The 24,490-nt window shown below is 37.2% G+C and overlaps 4 protein-coding genes and 1 non-coding gene across 16 annotated transcripts in view; 3 read left to right on the top strand and 2 right to left on the bottom strand.

Moving 5' to 3' along the window:
- Window positions 1-24,490, bottom strand: part of LOC137490924 (uncharacterized) — a 671,652-nt gene that overhangs the window by 436,148 nt on the left and 211,014 nt on the right. The window lies entirely within an intron of this gene.
- The window catches only part of si:dkey-151g22.1, a 472,026-nt gene that overhangs the window by 369,022 nt on the left and 78,514 nt on the right, over window positions 1-24,490 (top strand). The window lies entirely within an intron of this gene.
- The window catches only part of LOC137491225 (uncharacterized), a 481,743-nt gene continuing 463,395 nt past the window's right edge, over window positions 6,143-24,490 (top strand). Inside the window, exon 1 of the mRNA XM_088650505.1 lies at window positions 6,143-6,198. The gene's annotated coding sequence lies outside the window, so the exon portion shown is untranslated. The remainder of the gene's footprint in view (window positions 6,199-24,490) is intronic.
- LOC110439458 (uncharacterized) lies at window positions 7,294-14,132 on the top strand. 2 transcript variants are annotated; one of them, XM_087249493.2, is made up of 3 exons: window positions 7,294-7,437; window positions 8,164-8,314; window positions 12,811-14,132. In XM_087249493.2, exons 1-3 carry the CDS (start codon window positions 7,309-7,311, stop codon window positions 13,926-13,928), a joined length of 1,398 nt encoding a protein of 465 aa, XP_087105619.2. In that variant the 5' UTR covers window positions 7,294-7,308; the 3' UTR covers window positions 13,929-14,132. The 2 variants fall into 2 exon arrangements, with proteins under 2 accessions (XP_087105619.2, XP_088506503.1); XM_088650377.1 differs by lacking the exon at window positions 7,294-7,437 and having other exon boundaries at window positions 8,162-8,314.
- On the bottom strand, window positions 12,553-22,732 carry LOC110439462 (uncharacterized). 9 transcript variants are annotated; one of them, XR_015942569.1, is made up of 13 exons: window positions 22,647-22,732; window positions 21,921-22,145; window positions 21,619-21,796; window positions 21,369-21,516; window positions 21,118-21,275; window positions 20,645-21,011; window positions 20,475-20,567; window positions 20,241-20,389; window positions 19,984-20,160; window positions 19,678-19,886; window positions 18,582-19,580; window positions 13,635-13,802; window positions 12,553-13,407 (listed from the first exon to the last, which is right to left on the bottom strand). It is a non-coding gene; the product is annotated as an uncharacterized LOC110439462 (transcript). The 9 variants fall into 9 exon arrangements; XR_015942567.1 differs by having other exon boundaries at window positions 12,553-13,802; XR_015942568.1 differs by having other exon boundaries at window positions 12,553-13,802; window positions 18,582-19,577.

Below are 24,490 nucleotides of genomic sequence, written 5' to 3'. Positions count from 1 at the left end.
TATTAGGAAATGAAAAAAATCCTAATTTAATCATAATATTAATAATACCAATGATGATCATGATGAGGATGATGATGTCTGAAAGATAACATTATTAGCGTGAAAAACAAATTATATATATATATATATATATATATATATATATATATATATATATATATATATATATATATATTAGCAATAAACTGTAGTATGGTTCAAAAACATATTTTTACTATAGTTTTTTCATGCGAGTAGCTTACAGTTGTTACGTCAATGGCAGAAAATATATTTCAGTTCAGTAGAAAACTTATTTCTCCTTTGTATTATAGTATCAATTAAAAAAATGCAGATTTCCTTTATGTCTCACATTCATATTTTTTATTTCCTGCTCTCCATCTTAATTTTATGAGTCACCAGAATCTCTTGATTAAACCCAAAGTTCTGCTGATAATTTTTTTTTTTGCAAGCATTCACTTTAATAAGTCAATAACAGATTATTAATATCCAATTAAAGATCATTTCACCAACACTGAAAAAAATAATTCAGAGACGATTCCTTGAATTTACTAATTTTTTTTTTACATTAAGTGGTTGTAAACAATTTATTTGTGTTAAATTTAAACAAACAAATTAAGTTGAACATTATTTAACTTAATTTGATTGTTTAAATTCAACACAAATAAATTGTTTGCAACAGTTCTGCATGTAACACTTTTTTCAGTGAAGCTCATACCACAGTGCTAAAAACATGATGCTTTTGATTTATACAACTAACAATCTCCCTAATAGAGCATGTGCTGACTACTGACAATTTGTAAAGGTAAAAAATAATATAAGTACTGTTCAGTAACACTCTTTTTACTAATACGGTTCAAGTATAATTGAATAAGACTCCCAATTTATGAATAGTTAACTGGTAATCTGGAACCTTCAACCTTCATTAAAATCTAAATTGTTAAAAAAGTTATATTACTGAATAAAAAAGTTAATATATGGACAACTAGTATACATTTGTCTTCTTTTGATACACAATTTTAAACATGTGGTTAAAAACTTATCTTAATTAATGGCTTAAAATTATCTTTTATATTTTTTTGGTAGGCCAGAGAAAAAGTTGGCAGGACAAGTAAAAATCTAATTCTTATTCTCATTAAAATTCAAATGTGCATGGTTTTAAGACAATTACTTTGGATTATATATATATATATATATATATATATATATATATATATATATATATATATATATATATAATGTTTATAATGTAGGTAAAACTTTATTTTACAACCCGCAAAGTACCGCATAGGTACAGTGAAATTACCGTGTACTTTTCTGTACGTATTGTATAAGTATAATGAACGTTTGTGTAGGTATGTGTAGGTAAGGGAACAAACTGTAATGCTTGGGTAATAAGGGGGTAACAACCAGATATTCAGCATGAAATCTACCTCGTAAGTACAGTGAAATAACGGTGTACTTTTCTGTACATAAAATTAACGTTTGCGTAGGTACGCTATATGTACAGAAAAGCACGCCGTTATTTCACTGTACTTACGCGGTACTTGGCGGATTGTAAAAGAAAGCGTTACCGTCATGGGTGCTGTTGTTTTACTACAGTAATACCTTCAGATTCTGCGCTGCAGTGGCGCCTCACAGCAAGAAGGTCGTTGGTTCGAGCCTTGGCTGGGTCAGTTGGCGTCTCTGTGTGGAGTTTGCGTGGGTTTCCTCCAGGTGCTCCGGTTTCCCCCACTGTCCAAAGATATGCGGTACAAGTAAATTGGGTAGGCTAAAATTGTCCGTAGTGAATGAGTGTGGATGTTTCCCAGAGATGGATTGAGGCTGGAAGGGCATCCGCTGCATAAAAACGTGCTGGATAAGTTGGCGGTTCATTCCGCTGTGGTGACCCCAGATTAATAAAGGCACTAAGCCGAAAAGAAAATGAATAAATGACTGAATGAATAAATGAATGAATGAATACCTTCAGAGAACATAGTAGTCAGTGATCAACATAAGCAGAGTGTGGTGTAGTCAGAACTGGAACAGAAGTCTAAGCGCACACGATGATGTTTTCAATTGGAGATTCCAGCGAAACTGCCATTAAAAAGTTATAAGAAAAATAACATGTTAATCAGTATGACATCTCACCTGGTATCTACTATTACAAAGTACAATTCCATTAATATAAATGTCCAATCCACAGTATCTGTACCATAAACTAGCCACAATTTTGACTCCTCACTCAGTATATTAAGTTGCATGGTATTTTGTGAGAAATCCAATGATCTTGTTTGGATTGCATTTCCTTGTGAAATTATAAAAAGCTTCATGATATAATTAAAAAAAAAATGAATGCGTTTACAAACATTTTTAAAGATACTTTTATGAGTAAACTGCATTAACGTGAATCGAAAGAGAAGGATGTAGACAAAATTATTTTTAATAAACAGGAAAAAAAACTTACACCAGAACATAGCACAGCAATCAGAAAAAAAACAGACAAGCATGGTTTGTGAACAAAGGAAATCAGAAAAGAATGAAACCACAAAGAATTAACTTGACTTGCCATAGGGTAACGTTAGACAACTTACGAAATAGCAAAGCTTCCCCATTGAATGCTGCTAGCTTCTCTGGCGAGGAGATCATCACTAAATTTACAAACAGAGCAACAAAACCGTGAACCGACGGCGATTCACTTTGTTAGGATTATTACATGTTAAAAAATGTTAGCTCGATGATAAGCACCATTAATGCTATTTGCGAAGTGCTTAATTCTTATAACGTTAAGTTAGCCTTTAACGTTATAGCCGGAGCAATATTTTATGCTCATTCCAAGTCGATTTAACAGATCATCTTATATTTTTACACAGGTTAGAAAGCAATGGAGACATAAAATTAAGTAATTTTGCTGAAATCGCCAAATAAATAACCAAAACAGCTATTATTCATTAGCTGCTGTCAATGACCTCGTCACTACAGGGCGACATAAAAACGTATAAAGTGGTTAAGTGTTCATTAAAAAATTATTATAATGTAAAACGTTACACATCTAAAGTTCAATTCAACATAAATTATAAGTAAAACGACAAATAAAACATGTGAAACGTCGAATATCGTAACTTACTTACCTTTGATTACCGTTCCGCCCGTTGCTTGTGTTCGTTATTTAATTCAAATGATGAGCCCGCGCACGCACGTCACGCTGACTCGCGCAGAAGAGTTCCTGGCTGTGTGCTATTGCCACTTATCCCCCCTACGGTCTATTCATTTAGACCATTCTAACATTCAAAGTTGGAATTATTGAATATAAAAAAAGCATTAAGATCATCTTTCTTGGGTGTAATTTGCTTTCAAACTATTTTTACAACTCAGTTTTAGCGATCTTCATGTTTACAATTGTGCTCCCTTTGCAGTACACTTTAAAAACACTGATGTCATTTTGAACACAGCCTCATGGCGAAAGCTATAGGTGACCTTTTATTAAAAAGCGGAATTTATGTTACATCTCCAAAGCTTGCGAAAACAAAAAGCATACGTTAATTCTTTTAATTTATAGTAAGTTATTTATTAAGTATGTACTGTATATGAAATGGGCCTGCCGGTTAGAACTTTCTGCAGTGGTTTACATGTATGAAATTGTAAAAATAGACTTTAAAAAAATCCTAATAATAACAAATACAACAACAACAACAATATTATTATTATTGTTATTATTATTATTATTATTGATAATAATAATAATAATAATATAAAAACAATAATAACAATCATAATTATTTATATTATTATTATTATCATATTATTATTATTATCAAAGTATGATTTTTTTTCATTTCTAAAAAATAATAAATATTACATTTCATTTTATAATAAATAGCCTCATTATTTATTTATTTATTTATTTATATTATTTGTTTGATATTAGAATATATATATATATATATATATATATATATATATATATATATATATATATATATATATATATATAAATATATATATATATATTTTTAATTTAATATAACTATAATACTGCTAATAAAAATCACATATTGGACAATTAAAAAAATATTTTAATCCTGATTTCAGTGTCAAGTGATCTTAGCATTTATAGCAAGTAGAATGTTTGGCTAAAGAAATTGTAAAATTGTAAATTGTTACTGCCAATTCAGTTACAATCTAGTAATTACCCATAAGGAGGTTTCTTGCTATGATTTAGTGTTATTTTTACACATTACTAAATTCATCCATATTGTAAGTTTACAAACAATATAAAAAATCTTTGTATTCCCTAAATTAAAACATTTAATCATTTATGATTGGCAAAAGCTGAATTATAAAAACTAAATAAGATACTGGAAACAATTGCAGTTTTAAAGAGCTTTAATTCTAATATAATTTACATTTACTTTTAATGTCAAACATATATGCAATAGAATCCCCCATATTGTTTTTAATGGATATAATAAAGTTTACAATAATTGTAACTAGTTTTTCACAATGCTGGAATTTTAAACATTGAAATGATACCTTCAATAAATATCAACATACCATTTTCTATATTTTGTGATAAAAAAAATCTTAATGTATTATTAATTATTATTTAATGCACTAGAGCCAATGTGGACATTAGTATATTTTATATTATTAACAAATTTTTGAATAGCAAATCTTTGCATATTATTCTACTTGTTGGTTGTAGAAAATATATGATCATTTATAGCCTATATTAAAAATACTGTTCAGTTTAAATCGCATATAACGTGTTTTAATCGACATAGATGGCGTTTAGCATTATCATAGCGCTCTATGCCTATGTGTGTGCATCGACCTGCACTCTGAAACATCTTGTATTCACAAATATTTATTTAAAATTTTTTATTGAATCCTAAATTTTCCATTTTGCATTGCACTACCGCAGTGAACAGTTTAAAGCATCTAGTATGTTTTTGACGTTTTTCCCTTGTCAGTTGAGGAGATCACATATGATAATTTTGCATATTTAAAAGGAAAAAGGACAACACGTCAATCGACAGCACTTTACACTGATTTCAAATCATATTGAAATGAGTTCAGTTTTACTGACCTCTCGATATTGTTCACACAGGTCAGGGACACGCAGCAACGCGAGTAAGAGAAAAGATCAAAGCAAAGCAAGAGAATACTTTATTTACGTTATTCATTTTAATATATTGATTGTAAATGAGCCTGGGTTGTTAAAACCATGTTTTTTGTTTTTAAATACACTATTCTTTCTCAGCTATGAAACGCATCACTAAAAAAATGTTGTATTGTTGTTGTCTGGTGAGTGGGCAATATGAAAAAGCTCCCTCGAGGTAAGAAGGAATGAAGTTATTGGTTTTTATGTAGAAATTAATAATTTGTAAAATAATTTAACCCTTTAATTTATTTGTAAAATATGTATTGATGAGCATCCTGTTTAGCCTATTGTTACTGCAAATAGGATTATAGTACATTTATGATTTATTAATATTAAGATAAATAGATTAAATCATAAAAGAAAATGGCATTATAAAGTGTATTACGATTTTGTTTTTTTTCTACCCTATTTTATTTAATCTATTTTTTTTACGTTGATGGACTTCAAATTTAAATTTACATTATCTTTTGCCTTATTAATAAATCAACTTAAATGAAAAGTATTTGCATCAGTGCATGAAGCAGAAGGGAAAATAGAGAAGGAGTTAACAGCAGTAACGTCGTTATTTGTTTGCCATTATTGAAATGTAATGGCACTAAACTGCTATATAAATATATTTTGCATTCTACATTGGACTGGAAAAAAGCAATGGATGTAAAACATTTTGTGAGGAACTTATGTAATTCTTTTTAACCATATGTTCAAGTCTGATACTGGGCTAAATGTGGACCAAATCTGACGGGCAAAACAACCACGTCGATATTTGGTCTTTGTTTAGACCAAATCCGACGGACTAAATACAGACCAATTTTCGACGTCGAAATTTGGGCTAAATAAAGTCTATGATGGTGGGTGGGAAGGTTTTGATCAACTCCAAATACTGAATATATGTTTGTCTGCGTATTTGAGAAAGTGAAAAACGAGGGAGAAATGTATTAATAAGTCATTACTGCAAAGGTAAGTGGTAAAAAAGCTAAACAAAAAAGACTTTTATTTTGGTTTGGCGTGTGACGTCATAAGGCTGCGCCGCTCCCGCACTGTTATTTGACTGGAGAAAGGTTTGTTTTAAAGCGTGTACACTTATATAAACGGATTGATTAAAGTTTCCGTTTTCATTCAGTGCTTAATTTTGTACCTGCTGTTGACAATATCCTTATTTAAGCTCTTTTTTACACAGTTTATAAGCTATATTTTAATCTCTGAATCTTAATTTTTTTAAATAATAATTACTATTTCACTCTGACAGGGTGGACATGTTAAGCTTGACAACATTCAGTTTCAAACACGAGGAAAAATAGCAAACATAAGTGTAGATAGTTACTGTGCACAGCAGATGTTTTCACCTCCTCTGAAGAAAAGCAAAATGGACACAAGGATGCCAATGAGTACATCAGAGGGGTCTTAAGGGGGCATTTACCACATCATGACAGGGTGGACAGCAATTTCAAGGACACGTGCAAAATGATTAATATAATATTATGAAAATAAAATAAAAGTTATTAAATTGATTTTGTTAAACAACCTGTTAAAGATAATGAGAATATTTCAAAATCTTTTTAATTTAATCTAATTTACCAACATTTTAGACTCACTGAAGTTGTCTGCAGTGTGTGGACATGGCAAAATCACATCCATTCAATGAAAGAATGACGCAAAAATTTACAAAAACATATTTCAAAACACTGATAATTCTACCTGCACGTGCGTAAACATTTAACAATTATATCAAAACATCAGAGTTTCTTTATTGCACATTATGTCCATATAATATTGTTAAATCATGGGACATCAAACGCACTTTTTAGTGATAATGACCAAGCTAGTGAAACTAAAACATGAAGTAGTAATGGGTACTTTTATACTTAAAGGGCACCTGTTTTACCCATTTTCATCATTTAATATAAGTTTGTGTCTCTAGAATGTGTCTGTAAAGTGTCAGCTCAAAACACCCATCAGTTTATTTGTTATACCTGTTAGATTTCCTGCTTTACACACTTAGTCTAAGTGGATTAAACAAGTTTTTAAAAATTGTCTTAAAAATGTTTAGAGTAAAGGTTTTGATCAACTCCAAATACTGAATATGTATGTATGTATGTGTATGTGTGTGTTTGTGTGTGTGTGTGAGTGAGAGAGAGAGGGAGGGAGAGAAAGTGGAAAACGAGCGAGAAATGTATCAAGAAGTCATGACTGCAATAGCAAGTAGCAAAAAAAGCGAAACAAAGGAAAAGACTTTTATTTTGGCGTGGTGTGACGTCATAAGTCCGCGCCGCTCTTGCGCTGGATTCAGATGGAGAAAGGTTTGTTTTAAAGCGTTTACACTTATATAAAGCGATTGATTAAAGTTTTAGGCTTTTTTTATCTGATGCTAAATTATGCTGTTAATGCGTAATGCTGCTGTTGACAACACTATTTGAGCACTTTAAACTATGTAGTATTATTTTACTCACAGTATTGAGGGCTATTGTTTGAATAAACTAAAGAAACAGAAACAGTGTGTAATAGGTGTTTTAATGAAGGTTTAATTAATTAAATAGCATGATGTCATTCCATTCTAAATATACATCCCTATGTATGAGAAACAGAGTACTAGTTTTAATCAGCTCATTCTTTATAGCTCTGACTAAAAGTTGGTTTAGTTGGTTTTATATTCACACATTCGTTCATTTATAAGTCTCTATTGTTCACCATGTTACTTTGAATATTAGATTTGAATTAGCATGCAAGTATGGCTACTAAACAAAATTCTTTATTGGTTTGTGAACAATGTTGTACTTTGATAGTCATTGGCTGCTAATATGATTTCGTTATTTAGAGTTTGCAAATAATACTTTCATGAAGTTATATTATTAAGAGAAAAGTCTGATTGTGCGAATATAAAACCAACTTTACCTCTATGCTTGGACATACCTGATTTCGTTTTTGTTACTGTTGAAGCAAGTGTTGAAGAGAAGTTATTTTATTTGTGTTAATTTTTTTTACTTATTTAAACAGGACATTTTTATTGTTTTGTTCATTTTAAACAGGATAAAGTGTCCAAACACAGAGAAAAAACTCCTGCTGAAGCGACTGATCTCCACACTGTTATAAAAATGGCGTTTATTAAAGAGGAGAGTGAAGATGTGAAGATTGAAGAAACATTCACAGTCAAACAGGAAGATACGCAGGAACAAACAGGTTGGTTTTCATTCTCAAACACCAACTCAGTCATATAGAGGTAAAGTTGGTTTTATATTCGCACATTCATTCATTTAGAAGTCTCTATATTGTTTACCATGTTAATCAAGCTCTTATGGACCGTTTCCACTAAGTGGTTCGGTTTGGTTTCCACTGTTAAAAGGCGTACCAAACCAAACCGTACCGTACCACTTTTTTGGCACCCTTTTGAAAGGGTCCCAAACACTAAGGCCGTACTCACACTAGGTAAAGTTGCCTCGAACCGGGCCAAAGCACGCTTGTCCCCCATCCTGTCTGCCCCGACGGCCCGCACTCACACCACAAACGGGCCTGGGCACGCTTACGTCATCACTGCTGCGCTGTTCAGTGAGAAGCGCTCTCTCAGCAGCACAGTGGAGATTTCTCTAGTTATGTTGTTTCAGTCGTTTGATATGCAGTGACATGCAGTCAAATATTTCGCCAAACAGTCCTTAGGGATGCGGTGACACGCAGTCAGATATTTCGCCGAACAGATCCGCCACTTTTGGCGCTCATAAACAATCATAAAGCTCTCGTGCTGCAGGAATGAGGAGGTCTGCTGAAGGCGCACAGCTGTCGTGCTGTGAGGAGTTCTCGTCTTTAATAAACTACGGCAGTTTGCGTTCACTGAACAGTAAGAATGATTAATAAATCCATATGTAACAGTCCCTTAAAAGTCACGTCTCGCTGACAGTTTTGGGCTTTGGCGCGTTTTGTACTCACACACAAGCGTACCGCGCCAAAGCCCAAGTGAACCGCGCTCAGGCCCACCTCTTCCAACCGGGCCAGGGCCAGCCAAGTGAACCGTGCTTGAGCCTGATTCAGCGCACTCACACTTCTCAAACGATCCGGGAAAGGGGCCTGGGCACGGTACGGATGGCATAGTGTGAGTAGGCCCTAAAAGGCGGAGCTAGACGCGCAGCTGAACGCTATTGGTTTACAGAGATACGTCATTCGTAGACACAACAAGCCAGAATCTAAATAACGGACCCGCCATGTTTAAAATACACAGCGAGAGATTACAGCGGAATTATAAATACATATGCAGCCATGGTCGATCCGGGCTCAAACAAACCCTGTCGTCATCTTGATAAACAGCCACAAAGCCATGGAGAAGAGCGGATTTACCCTGTGCCGCGTAGTTTTTTACGAGCCAGTCTGAAGCCTGAGTGGTTTCGCATTCTTCCTTGTGCTCGCCGCTCGTCTCTATCTGAAATAACAAACTTCTTGAGCTGATAATAATATATGCGCTTGATTATTGACAAGCTTTGGAAACACGGTCCTGTGAGAAGCTGACAAACGCGGGACACATTCTGTGACACAATCAGAAAGAAAAGGACAAACGCGGGAGTGGGGCGCGGAAAAAAGGCGAAGCCAAGGAGCACGGTATTTCTTCAGCAAACGTGAACAAACTGCCTTGTCTTAATCTTTATTATCACCTTTTAGACTAATATGAACTGGTAATGATGGAATGACTCTCTAACAGAGGCTACATTTGCTGCTGAATATTACAGACACAGATGAGAGGTTTTCACTGACTGGAGGCTATACTCAGGGCCGGCGTGTCCATAGAGGCGACCTAGGCGGCCGCCTAGGGCGGCAGTATAGAGAGGGCCGCATCCGCGACACCTTCCTTACCACCCGCGTCCTCAGTTATGTCTGCGACACCTCCCTCACCACCCGCGTCCTCAGATATATTCGCCCATAGACGACAGAATAGAGAGGGCGGCCTCAGCAACACCTCCATCAGCACCCGCGTGTCCTCAGTTATATCCGTGCATAGGGCGGCAGAATTGAGGTCCGCGACACCCGCACGTCCTCAGTTACATCCGCGCATAGGGCGGCAGAATAGAGAGCGCAGTGTCCGCGACACCTCCCTCCCTCCCTCCCTCCTTTAGCACCCGCGCGTCCTCAGTTATATCCGCGCATAGTGTGCTGATTAAAAGGTCTGTGACACCTCACTTCATCTTCATAACCGGTCACTTTCATTTTCACATTGGGGTTGAGGGCAGCATGATCGTCCTCTGCCTAGAGCGGCAGTTCAGCTTGCTCTGGCCCTGGCTATACTTTGTGTTGTATTGAACCTAATTAAGGATGAAATGTCTGCTTTGTGTAGTTCTTCTGTAGTTGGTAACATATCGGAGACTGTAAGGGTCTGTATGTGTTCATATTTTTTCATTTATTTTTTTACTTTATATAATTACAGACGTTACAGTAGGCTATTTCGCACCGTCATTGATCTGCAATTATAATCAACTAATGTTCATAGAAAAGTTAGTAATAAACATTTATACTCAAGTACTTATGTGTGCTTTTCATATGATATGTGAACGACCTGTGCAGCTTTACTGTAGACATTTTCTTGAGCGAAAATGACGTCGACTGAAACTTTGTCATACACCACGCCCACCAAAAGGGTACCCTTGGTAGTGGAAACGCAAGCCTGGTAAAGGTGACCCGTACCGACCCGAACTGTACCATACTGTACCAGTCAGTGGAAACAAGCCATTTGGTCCAGGGTCAAAACCAAATTTTTAAGCACTGTAAATGAATAGATATACTCAATTCTTTCAAATGCCTTATGGGCATCTAAAGAAATTAAGTCCTCTGGATTAGTATTATTTTTAGGTAAATAAATAAAATTAAATAAGCTCAAAGGTTATAAGATAACTGTCTCTTAACAATAAAACCAGTTAGACCTGGGTGAATTATCTTTCTCGTGACTGACTCCACTCTGATTGCCAGCACTTTAGCCAGGATTAATAAGCTGATCGGATGATAAGAAAGCTGATCGGATGATAAGATTCACATTTAAGTGGATCCTTACCCTTTTGAAGAAGTACTGTTATAACAGCCAATGTCATGAAGGGGGGAGTGATTCCGATACAAGAGCTTTAGCAAATACCTTGCACAACAGAGGTGTTAACTTGGCACAAAACTTCTTATAAAACTCAGCCGGGACGCCATCAGGGCCTGGTGCTTTTCCGATTTTTATTTATTTTTTTATTGTATTTTCAATTTCAGAAGGTGTTAAAATTCCTTTTTTTGTCAACTGATCTAAATCACAGAGGGATGGTAATTCTAAATAATTAAAGCTCTCAATACGTTCAATTTAGTTTACCTCAGAGCTGTAAAGAGTTTTATAGAAGTTTTTAAATTGATCACTAATACCCTGTTGTTCAGTCATAATACTGCCATCATCCTTACTAACTGCTACTATAACGCCAGCTGCTGAGGATTGTTTCAGTTGGTAACACAATAACCTGCCAGCTCGTTCACCATGTTCATAATGAATCTGGCGTGATCTTATGTGGAGATCCTCAAGGAGTCATTCCGCTTGCAGAATAAGTATTTTCTTATGAAGCTCTTCAGAAGATGATGTTGATTTTAGCTGATCAATTGTATTATTTTTTTAGATGCCATTGCCGATGGCCGACAAACTTCACGATGCTGGGCCTGCATCACGATCCATCGCCCCGCCCCACATTTATATTGATATATAACTTATTATTTGCATGTCATCGTTATAGCAATAACAGTCTTTTCATGAGCTGTGTTAAATGTTACATATAGCTGCTGCTTGCAGGGCTGACAGCATCGTGAGGATTAAATGAAGGATTATACAATACCTCTCGCGCCTAAATGTGTAGATTCAGTGCCAAACACGGTTACCGGCGGACTTAAAACCACTAGAAGTTTTTTATCCACTCTTGGAAAAGTGTAAATGGTGGATTAACATTCAGCACATGATTACTAATAAGATGCGCCATTATTAATAACTTAAGGTAAACCTGTCTGTTATTTTCATTCTCTCATCTTCAGTGCCTCACATTTTCCCAGTTGTAGCTCCCATCATCTGAAGGCAGAAGGCATTGACTGAGTGATTGACAGCTGATATTAACCAATCATTTGCATTCAGTTGTAGAGCAGTGAGCCAATCAATAGAGCACAAAGGCGGGGCAAGCATTGCAGGCTTTTTTATTTCAAGTTCACATAACAACTGATTTAATCTGTTCCTGAGTGCTGCGTTTGGCGCTTTTAGGTGCAAAGATGCGTTCTGCATAAATGTCTCCTAAATCTGCGCACGCGGTGAGGATTTTACAGTGAAAACAAATGTATGCACTACAGTGAACTCCAACCGTACTCTCGTCTCCTCCACCAGCTGTAGGAAAAGCCATTCACTCTTTTTTTAACCAGTGACATAAGTATTTTCTTTCTCATTTGTGTTTAAAGGTCTTTAGATTTTGGCATGATGTCTAGCTTTTGAAGCTCTTTTGGTCTACTTCACTTTGTCAGACAGGTCCTATTTAGGTGATTTATTGATTGTGAACGTGTGTGGTAGTAATCAGGTCTGGGTGTGGCTAGAGAACTTGAAGTTGGTGTGATAAATTAAAGTTGTTCTAATGGGAAATTTTTTAAGTGCCTTTTCACTGAGAGTTTTAATGATTTACTAAAAAGTAAACTTATTTTTATTTCAGACCTAATTAAAGACTACGATGAGAGTAAAGAGGAGGAACATCATGTCAAAATTGAGGACAAAACTCATTTAGTGACTACTGGTATTTTAAAAGTGAGAGACAAGAGTTGTTTAACCTGCACTCAGTGTGGAAAGAGTTTGGCAAGCAAAAGCAAACTAAAGACTCACATGATGATGCACACTGGAGAGAAACCATTCTCATGCTATCAATATGGGAAGAGTTTCAGCAAATCATCACTTTATAGACACAAGAAGATCCACACCGGTAAAAAAACATTCTCTTGCACTCAGTGTGGGAAGAGTTTTAACTGCTCATCACACCTTAATCAACACATCAGGATCCACACTGGAGAGAAACCATTCAGATGCACTCAGTGTGGGAAGAGTTTTAACTGCTCATCACACCTTAATGAACACATGATGATCCACACTGGAGAGAGACCATTCACATGCACTCAGTGTGGGAAGAGTTTTAGCAAATCATCGTCGCTTTATAGACACATGAAGATCCACACTGGAGAAAAACCATTCACTTGCACTGAGTGTAGGAAGAGTTTCAGCCAATCATCATCCCTTAATCTACACATGAGGATCCACACTGGAGAGAAACCATTCACATGCACTGAGTGTGGGAACAGTTTCAGTAAATCATCATCGCTTTATAGACACATGAAGATCCACACCGGAGAAAAACCATTCACTTGCACTGAGTGTGGGAAGAGTTTCATCCAATCATCATGCCTTAATGTACACATGAGGATCCACACTGGAGAGAAACCTTTCACATGCACTCAGTGTGGGAAGAGTTTCAGCACATCATCACACCTTAAAAAACACATGAAGATCCACACTGGTGTGAGAGAGTATATGTGCTTGGAGTGTGAGAAGACTTTTATTACAGCTGCAGAATTGAAACGGCACAAGAGGATACACACTGGAGAAAAACCGTACAAGTGTTCACAGTGCAGTAAGAGGTTTACTCACTCAGGAACCCTGAAAACACATGAGAGGATTCACACTGGAGAGAAACTGTACAAGTGTTCACACTGCAGTAAGAGGTTTGCTCACTTAGGAACCCTGAAAGCACATCAGAGGATTCACACTGGAGATAAACTGTAGACGTGATCAGTGTGTATTAGGGTTGGTTACCGAAACCCGGTGCCATTTTAGCACCGCTACCTTAGTAACTGGTATGTATCGGTATTAAATCAGCATATGAATTTCGGTGCTTAATTTCGGTGCTGCAACATGAACGTGAGGGGTGCATGAAAAAAGGCACATATAGGCGTTGTGTCACAGCATCACTAAACATTTAATTCTAAACAACTTTGAGGAATACGGACAAGCGATATCAAGCAATTGTTATTGTCGCTAGGGAACAGACGCACGCAGTACAGCGCATTTAGCCTGGAACCAGTGGTTTTCGGTGAGCGAGAGCGACACACTTCAGATCAACATGCGTGATCACGTTCATCCAATTTGCTTAAACTAAGCATTCTAAAGCAAATTTTACAAGCAAGGATTCTTACACAGCAACTGTCTTCACAAAAGTGCGTGTAATGTTAAGGGGGTAACATGTCAAACTTAATCACACATGTAGAACAGATGTAACACATTGATCAAATGTAGTTTTCAGTCACGCTCATGTAAGTCATATTCAACTCGTTTAGTTTTGACTTTATTCATTTTTGATTTCCGTCTTGAACACATGATTTATTTACAACACATTTTTAAATATAATAGTTTAACTAACTAGTTTCTAATATCTAACGTTACTTTTTTATGCTGACAGTCAGTGCAGAACATTTTACTAGTAATTTTGCAAGACAGTATTCAGACAAAGTCCCTTTAAGTATTTTATAGTCTTTTATTCAGATTGAAGTGTAATTTAGACTTAAAGGGGTGGTCCACTATGATCTCATATTTTAAACTTTTGTTGATGTGTAATGTAGCTGTGTGAACATAAACAGCATCTCTGAATGTAAAATGCTCAAAGTTCAATGCAAAGGGAGACCTTGATTTTTACAGAGTTAGCTTAGCAAAGCCTACAATGAACGAATTTTGGGGACTACAAAAAAATACTTCCAAAAAATACTGTGAGATCACAAAAGTTCGTTATTGCGCGTCCCACACAGCACAGGTAAAGGCCATTGCCAGCGGCGCTGTAACGTTACTGCATTGCAGAGGGAGAAATGCCATCCTGCTGTTTCCACAGAACTTCTCTGTTTCTGTTGTTGGGCTTCCAAATGACACGACACAAACACAGAAGTGCTTACAGTTCAATATTAATTATGTATATAATTAAAATATAATTATTAATTATGAACTATAAACAGAGGCGCTGTAACGTTAATGCAGAGGGAGAAATGCCATCATGCTGTTTCCACAGAGCTGTTCTGTTTCTGTTGTTGGGCTTCCAAATGACACGACACAAACACAGAAGTGCTTACAGTTCAATATTAATTATGTATATAATTAAAATATAATTATTAATTATGAACTATAAACAGAGGCGCTGTAACGTTACTGCAGAGGGAGAAATGCCATCATGCTGTTTCCACAGAGCTGTTCTGTTTCTGTTGTTGGGCTTCCAAATGACACGACCCAAACACAGAAGTGCTTACAGTTCAATATTAATTATATTCCAGAGAACTATAAAATACACAGCAAGCATGATTTGACAAAACGCAGCTTCCAGAATCTCTCCCAGTTCAGTGCTGGATTCGGCTAAAATCTCCTCAAAGATGGAGCAAGGAGACGCTGTGAACTCTGAGTCATGACCTGTAAGTGTTTATATTTGTTAAAATTGATCATGACATGTACAGCGTCTAGCCTTAACGGTGTGTTGTAGCATAAATGTAAATAACGGGAAATTATATTCATCGCTAACGACTTAGCTACAAATCCATACTTATCAGTCAAACGGCTGTAAACACACACACATACACAAACATACATACACGCACTCTTGGCCAGCATGCGCGTCTCTGTGTGAGATGGCAGTGTGTCTCTTATGTGTGTGCACGACTGCACTGATTGTCTTCAGGCAGCTTTTCCATGCGTTCAACTCAAGACAATAAAGTCGCAAAAGATATGTGAAGGAATCATGTTACTTACACAGGCATATTCCGGATATGCGTGAAAGACGTCCTGTAACACGTTGATTAAAAAATAAATACAGCAATGCTCTCCCAACTGGAGTGTAACAGCAAAAACAAATCAATCCAGGCTCACAAAGGTCTCATCTCACATCTTGTAATTTAATCTGTCACCACAGAAAATAACTTAATCCGAGCATGAGAGAAAAAGAACAATAAATATCCCGCGCACATGCACTTCTCATGTTACAGACACTTCATAGTATACACACGCACACACATAAACACACTAAATGGCACAGAAACACTTTTAAAGGAGCCGCATCCCATTTTCACTCGTTACAGACACGTGTTAACTAACTGACTGACTGTTTACACACAACGCGCGTGCTTCTCCGGGCGTGACGTGGAGCCGATCGGCGAATCACAGCACATTATGATGATGACCAATCAGAGTCACTTTAGGGTGGGTCTTTTAGAGGAACTAGGAAATATGACAGTCGTTTTCATGTTAGCTGAGTAGCTGTGTATAATCAAAGTGAGATATATGAAAAAATAACACGATTTCCTTCAAGTGAAACAGGAGCACACATTGCTTTGCATCTTATTAACGCAACCAAGCCTTAAAATTACATTCTGGACCACCCTTTTAATCAGTTCACTACGAAAGTTAAAATAATTAGTCAAATTATTTTGTAACTGATTTGTTGTGTAAATCAAAAATATACAGTAAATATTTCTTAAGGAGGCTAATAATACTGACCTTATTTATATTTATTTTTTATTAAAAACGGCTTTTATTCATGAAATAAACAATAAGAAATAGGACTTATTATGACTCCAGAATAATTATGTTTTAGGAAACACTGTAAAAGTTTTCAGAAACATTACTTTGAATGAATGGGAGGGCAAAATGAATCGACTTCAACTGTAGGCCTGTTAAAGTTTACAGGTGCAACAATGTGCCTTGATCTACTTGAATGTTAGAAATGTGTTCTCCTACACCAACGTTACTTGTCAAATAAATGAACGAGGAAGATTATTTTGAGTTTAAGTTATTTAATTATCTTGTTATGAAGACTGCAGAGTGATGCATGAAAACAAATGACTTCCAATAATGTTTTAAGTATTTTGTGATATATATGTTAAAATGTGCTCCTGAAAGTACGTGGCCCCTGCCCGCCCCCCACAGGTTAATAGTAAGCTAATGTAATTTCATAATGCAAATCTTAAATTCATGCTAACCAACAAATGATCAAAGGAAATGTATTAATGTAATACAATATTAATTGATGTTTACTTTGAACTGTAATTATATTGTTCTATTAAAATGATTTTAAAAAAAATCATTTGTCAAATAAAATATTTTTGAAGAGTCGTCCACCATCATTTTGTGGCTAAAAAGTATCAATTCAGGCTCCAACCCTTTCCCGGCAAAAGATCTCCTCTTTGAGCCATAATCATAGAATAACTCCTCATCACTCGAAATGTCTTTTGTAGCAATGAAGAGAATGATGTCTCTATCATTAAAGAGCCCATATTATACATGAAATAGGGTCATATCCTGGTTGTAAGGGTCTCCAACAACAGTCTAATATGCATGCAAGGTCAAAAAACACTTTCATGGTCTTATAATCTGCATTTATTTTTACCTAATTACCCCAGCGACTCCTGTATGAATCGTGCAGTGATTCATTTGTTCCCAAACCCCTCCTTAGCGCGAAGCTAATCTGCGCTGATTGGACCGATGACAGTCTGTCGCGATTGGTCGACTGCCTTCAGTCAGAGAGGGAAATGGCCAATAGCTAATCAGCAATTTAAAAAGTAATCACAGTTCATACACGCTCGATAGTGTAGACGTGGATTTTAGCTGCCACACTATGGCGAGTGGATAGTGCCACGGATAACCGAACGAAGGAGACAGTCGTGTACTCGCCATACCACACACACACAAAAACACACACACACCTCCGGATGACAACGCTCCCGCTTCCGCCCGCACCCGCCAGGTTTTAGCCTAAGAACCCGCTCCGTTTTCTGCCCGCCGTGCCCGGTCCCGCTAGAGCGGAGAACACAACCAAAAATCACCCAGTATACAGTCCAGACAGCCAAGCTGTCTGTATAAACACACACACACACAGCACAAAGCTCGCTCGTTCGTTCGTTCGTTCGCTCTCTCTCTCTCTCTCTCTCTCTCTCTCTCTCTCTCTCTCTCTCTCTCTCTCTCTCTCTCTCTCTCTCTCTCTCTCTCTCTCTCTCTCTCTCTCATACGCGCGCGTGCGCACTAACACACACACAAGCACCACGCAGACTCTCTCTTTCTAATTCGCATAGCAATATCCGTGATATTGCTAGACAGCCCGCTCCCGTCCCAAATTAAACCCGTTACCGACCGCTCCCGCGGTTTATTCGGAAATTTATTCCCGCGGCTGTCCCCGCGCCAGATTTCTGCGGCGCGGGAATAAATTTCCGAATAAATCGCGGGAGCAGAACTCTAGCACGGAGCTCCATAAACAAACAGCACGCGTCGCGTTTTTAACGTGACTTTGCACGCGATAAGATAAAATATCCAGTTAACCTGATACAGTACACGCGGTTACAAGTAACAAATCACAACTAAATACATTTGCAAGCTAGAGTCAACGAGGCAACAACTTTAACCGCACGTACTTACACTTGAGAAATGGAAGAAACCCATCCTGACGTCCATCAGTTACTCTATACTGATCCTTCCTTTAACAAACTCAGATGAAGTATTCTTTGTAGCATGTAGCTTCCAGAAGTTTCCAACTGCTTGGTTATAATGCTGAGGTTTCATCTTTGGGTAGAGACTCAATATATCCATCTGCAGTGTGACTTCAATCGACCGGCATGTTTGTGTGCGTGTGTTTGTGGGTGTGCGTGTGTTTGTGGGTGTGTGTGTGCGTGTGTGCGTGTGTGTGTCTGGGTTTCTGCGTCAGAGGGCGGGGCCTCAGGTTTGAAATCTCCCGGGTTTGCGCGTGCACGTGAATAACTTGGTTTCGTTCGTACGTCATGGCGAAACACCTAATGAGTCGGTATCAAGGCGACTCGTTTGAAGCACTATGAGTCGACTCTTTTATAGATGAATCAACCGTTTTAAACACTGTACTCTTACAGATTTAAGCCTTAGCTGGATACTTCACTTCACTTAGAGCTGTGTTACACACTACATGGAGGGGAATTTTCAAAAACCCATAATATGGGCTCTTTAAGGACATACAGCCTGGGCCGGATATTGGCTCTTTTGCTGGAGTGACGGATGGCACTGGCAACTTTCTTCATGTGCGTCAATGCACATGGCTTGATGTTGCTTGTTCTCATAAAAAAACAAATGGCCAGCTCTGATGGCGCTTGTCGAAGCTATTGCCATCCCATCTTCATGGCTAACCAGCTCGCCGTGGTATTCACAGACAACCTCCCCGATCTGAAAGGGTCTTTTGGTGAAAACACCATCGCCCTTGTCAGGGACGGGCCTGACAGTCAGTCCTTTCCAGCGTTGAGACAAAATCATTTTTTTCACAAAGCTGCTGTCGATGACCAAGTCCAACCTGGCAACAGGTTTCCACTGCTTCAGAACCACTGCAGCCTGTGGGACGTTTGACATCCACCCTTGTTTGTCCATCCAGCGGCTTATTTTGGACTCTGATGGCTGCTGTCCAGCAAAGTGTTCTAGAAACACAAAACACATCAGTATTCGGCTATTCTCACTCAATTCCCCTGTTTGTGTCATTAATCATCTGTATACTCACCAAGAGAATGCTGTTCACGCAGCTTGAGCTGCTCGCTACGTCAGCGGTCATAGCAGTGCCTCTCATGCTCTGAGCCACACAGCTCAGTCCTGCGTGCCCTTTTTGGAGGAGGCCCCTCCAGAGTCACTGGACAGAACTGCACAAGAGTTTTATAGGCCGTCTGTTCGTCCACCCTTGTCTCACAGCTGGAAACTCTACTGGACCTTTTTCTATAAGATCACAGAAAATAAATATTGAAGGAAGGAAAGGCGAGGCTGTGGGTTGCAAATTTAAAAATAAGGATCATCCCAGTTGTTAGATGCTTACAGTGTTTTCCCAGCAAGCTGATCTAGCACACTTAGAGCCAGAAACGGATCTGAAGATGTTCCCCTCATGTAGATTCTTTCAGCTGCCACCACATTTCTCTCCACTTCTGACAGGTTTTGTGCTGCTGCCTCAAATGCTCTCTGGGCATCGCCACACGTCACACTGGGAAGACTGTATCTGAAACACAAGGCATCGTAAGAAGGCAAAAAGTGGACAGATGAACATGTAGAGTTAAAGACAGGTGTAATGTTGCTTACTTGTCATGTAGTCTTTTTAAGTCGTTGGAGGGATTATAAATCGATCTCCCACTACTTGACACAAAAAATGAATCAACTGCCACATCATCGCCGGTGTGGTTTTCTTGCAGCATTACTGGCCGCACCTCATTGAAGTACAAGTCGAACCACTAGTTAAAGAACGGAAAAAAATAAGTCTAAATTTGACACAATACATTTATTGCTGTTATTATATAAAAGACTATATAAACTTACAAGTTCCTGTTCGTGTGACAATGGTACTTTGTGCTCCTTCACTGCAACACAGACACCATTCTCTATCCGGCTTCTCCCCTCCCAATCCTCAACCTGCAAACAGGCAGTTTTGCACATTGATGAAGCATATAAGAACAAAGAAGAGAATGTAGGGAAAAACAAACACTTACAGTCATGTGTGTCACAATTCCAGGCCGCTGGACTAGCTTCAGCATGATAACAGCCTCCAGGTAGTACAGGACGAGCAGCCGTTCATTTTTAGTCAAACAGTCCCCTGTGATGGCTCCTGGACCCTGCATTTTGCATATCACGGCCTGGAAATCTTTGAATGCAGCCTCCAAAACAGCAAGGCAGTCCTTTGGCAAAACTTCTTTGCCACAACCAAACTCTGATTTTTTTGCTGTGACCTCCATGCTCACTTCTTTGGACATGCCACTCTGTATTCCATACAGCACATCCATAAAACTCTCACAGTCCTGGAACAAAGCTGGATTGTTGTGGCAAATGTCCGTGGAGGTAATAATGTATTTCATGAACCTTGAAAAGAGATCAACATTGGGTTTGTTACAGTCAGAACACAGCACAGCTGACATGATTAGTTAACATGTACATGGCAAGCTTGTGGTGGTTCCACATTACTGACCTCTTGAGACTCTTCGAGTAGTTGAATACTGTCCATTTTGAAAGCTTTGTATCTGACAAGATGTTAAAGTACTCTCGCACTTTCTCCACCTGCCGAACAAACATCAAGTTTGGCTCAGTGGGGTCCATGTAATGCAAGAACCTGGACACTGTTTCCACCTGAAAGCACACATTTCACATTAAAATAAACTGTACTGCATAAAACAACACCCATTCACTCATTTTTACATATATAATTTCACTTGAACTTACTACTTGTTTGCTGTTTTTATGTCCTAGATCAATGTAAAGGTACTTATTAAATTCTGCTAGAAGGGGGTGGTCAATGGAGTGCTTATTGAATAAGCCTTTTTTGACCATCTCCACCCTCACGGAAGAGGTCCACATTGGTCCACCAGTGCTGAAATAGAAAAGCAGGTGATCAAAATGACTTTGTATATTAAAGAGAAGTCATATCCGCAGTGTATATTTACTTTCTGGGAATGCTGATATAAAAGTATACCTCTTATAGTACTCTCCAGAGCTCTCGTCGGATAAGGACTCATTTGGAGGCTCCAATGAACTTTCTGCACCTTCTCCAGAGCTTTGAGGCACAGAAGATGTTGTCGACCGAGCTGGTTCCGGGAGGACTGAAGGTAAGTTATTAATCACCAACCTCTTTGACTGCATCTTTTCTCATCCTAAAACAAGGAACATAAAATAAGGTCAAATAAACAATACCAAAAATGTATGTTTATTATTATATGCTGATGTTAGATTTGAAGTCAGATACATCAAATATGATAAGCACAACTGAATACAAACCTGGCCAGAGGATTAGTAGAGTCCAATATGTCACAAATTTTTCCAAATTCCCAGAAACGTCCTTTGTGACAGAATTCAGACAACTCCTTCTTGGCCTCTTTGACGACAGCCTGGATCTCTGCTTCTGTGCTGTTCCTCATACACACCTTCCTGAGATGCCCAGGAAGAGAATGAGGAGCCTTTTTGCACACAGGGCAGAGGAAAAACATCCTGCTGTGGAAGGATCTGTGTGGATAATAAAATCAAAATGTTATAAAATGAAGAGACCAAGAGCAGCTTTGGTAAGGTTTGGGGTCCACCACACCCCACCCCCAACTCCAGGTACAGAAACAAAGAAATGAGCACACAAACACACACAGCAATGTCTGCCGGATATTTTGATTAGAGTTTTAAGACAAAACTTAATTTCATATTAATATAATACTGTTACTAACCATATTATTTAAAATGTATTTAATAATATGACATTTATTATAAGACAAGAATAAAATTGTCTCAATTATTTCTTAAACAAGATTATACCAGCAGTTAGGATTTACAAGTCAAATATAAAATAACAACACAAGTAGTGTTTTTTTTTAATTATCTAGAAGAACTAAGTTCTAGAAGACTCTTTAGATTTTTAAAGATTTGACTTCCACAAACTAACTCCACTGATAAAATGATACAAGCTAAACTGAGTTTAAGAAGCCTGCTGCATAAGGCGTACTGACTAAATGTACTTACTGTTTAGAAGCCATTTCTGATGTTGAAATGTGAGTTCTGTCCACTGGTCAAACGCAGCAAGCTGTAGCTGAAAGGGTTACAACTGTAACTTTACTGAGATGAGATGGGCCTCTTTAACCTGAGCTGGCAGCAGATCAACAGTCTATCAGGAGACAGCATCCAACAGCAGCACAATCTGCCCATCCCCAGGTGTTAATGGCCCAATAGGAGCAGAAACAACTTTAAAACAGTTACTACAACTGATCTAGGCATATGTTTTGGTGTATTTAAAAATATATAGTCTTTCTTCTGACTTTGAGTACTTTTATATTTCACAACACAGATGCAGGAAATATATTGTCCTAAAGTTCGAAACAGTCCACATGCAAGGAAAATCTATTTAAAAATACACAATTCATGTGAAAACATACATATAAAACAGAAAACAACAACAAAACATAAAATACAGTACAAGGATAAAATAAATCAAGTTAAATGAAAGTCAGCTGTTTAGTTTCCATTCAAAGATAAAACCTAAAATAATTATATATTTTATTTTCAGTATTAATGGATAATAGGGTTGTGTGTGTATAAAATGTGTATTATGATCTGACACCTACAGTATGGACATTTCATTTATATTTATTTTCTAAAATAATCACCTGTCTTATTAATTACCTTATGTTTATTTATAGACCTATTTCTGTTTAGTTATTAGTCTTGTGAATGGTTTTCTTTTTTTTCCAAGATTTTTATCATACCTTTTTTTTTGTGCTTCTATTTCCTTTATTTTATGCTTTTTTTATTTTGACAACAGACATTCTAAACAGACACCTTCCTATGTCAATCCAAATTGTGTTTTTAGACGGACCATTCTATAAGACAAATATTTAAACAAAAGTATATAATTCAACAACTTTACCACTCCCATTCAGCAGTATCCTGGCAATTTCTTTTCTATAAATATTCACCGCTGAGGCCTTGTTGGCGAACATCAAAGACTCCCCAGCCAGGATTTTTTCTGCATACTAATATGACACAGAATTATATTGGATTTGTCAGTATATGCTGTTGTACATAAATACACGAATAATGTGTAATCCAAATGAGTATTTTTACATACTTGACACATGTAAAATATTTTGCTTTAACAAATACTAAACAGTAGACAGCAGTATAGCCAATGAGAGACAAAAACAAACTTTTTTTTAAGCACAAATACTCCACATGAACTGCTGTCTTTTTGGTGACTGTGTGGAGCTGTGTCGGCTGTCCACCTGGAAGAAATTACTCCTCTTTTTCTCATAAATGCCCTAAAAAGGCAGGCAAATGTAAAATTATGGCAATTGCATATTTCAGTTTGTATTAAAATAGATTTTTTTATAAACAACAGTCACCTTGTGGACTCCAAGCACTGTTTAATCTTGCTGGCTTCAGTTCCCAGGGGATCAAGCACAAGGCTCTTTTTTTGGTCCGGAAAGATGGCCTGTAGATTGTTGTATTATGATGTATTTTTTATATTATTTTAGATTATATTATCATCATCATGTTTCACAGCTATTGTGAGTAATTTTTACTTACCACCAAAATCCAGTGACCAGGTTCATGAACAGCTCCCAAAATTACCCCATACTTTGTTGAGTCACACTAATACAGATAACATTTATATACAAAAATAGTGAATAAAACCTATTTAGTGACAATCCACCTAAAAAAGCAACCCCCACCAAACCCCAAACCCTGTGCCTACCTTCAGTCTTGAATTTTTTCCCTCCCATATCCTTGTCATCTCAAATAAATCAATATTAATTTGCTTTTTGGCCCTTGTTTCATTGTTTAGTTTTACTTTGTGAGCAAGGTATGCA

The sequence above is a fragment of the Danio rerio genome, chromosome 4, assembly GCF_052040795.2.
Source record: "Danio rerio strain M-AB ecotype USA chromosome 4, GRCz13ab, whole genome shotgun sequence".
NCBI lineage: Eukaryota > Metazoa > Chordata > Actinopteri > Cypriniformes > Danionidae > Danio > Danio rerio.
The sequence above is the reverse complement of the archived record's forward strand: the minus strand, read 5'-3'. Positions and strand labels throughout refer to the sequence as shown.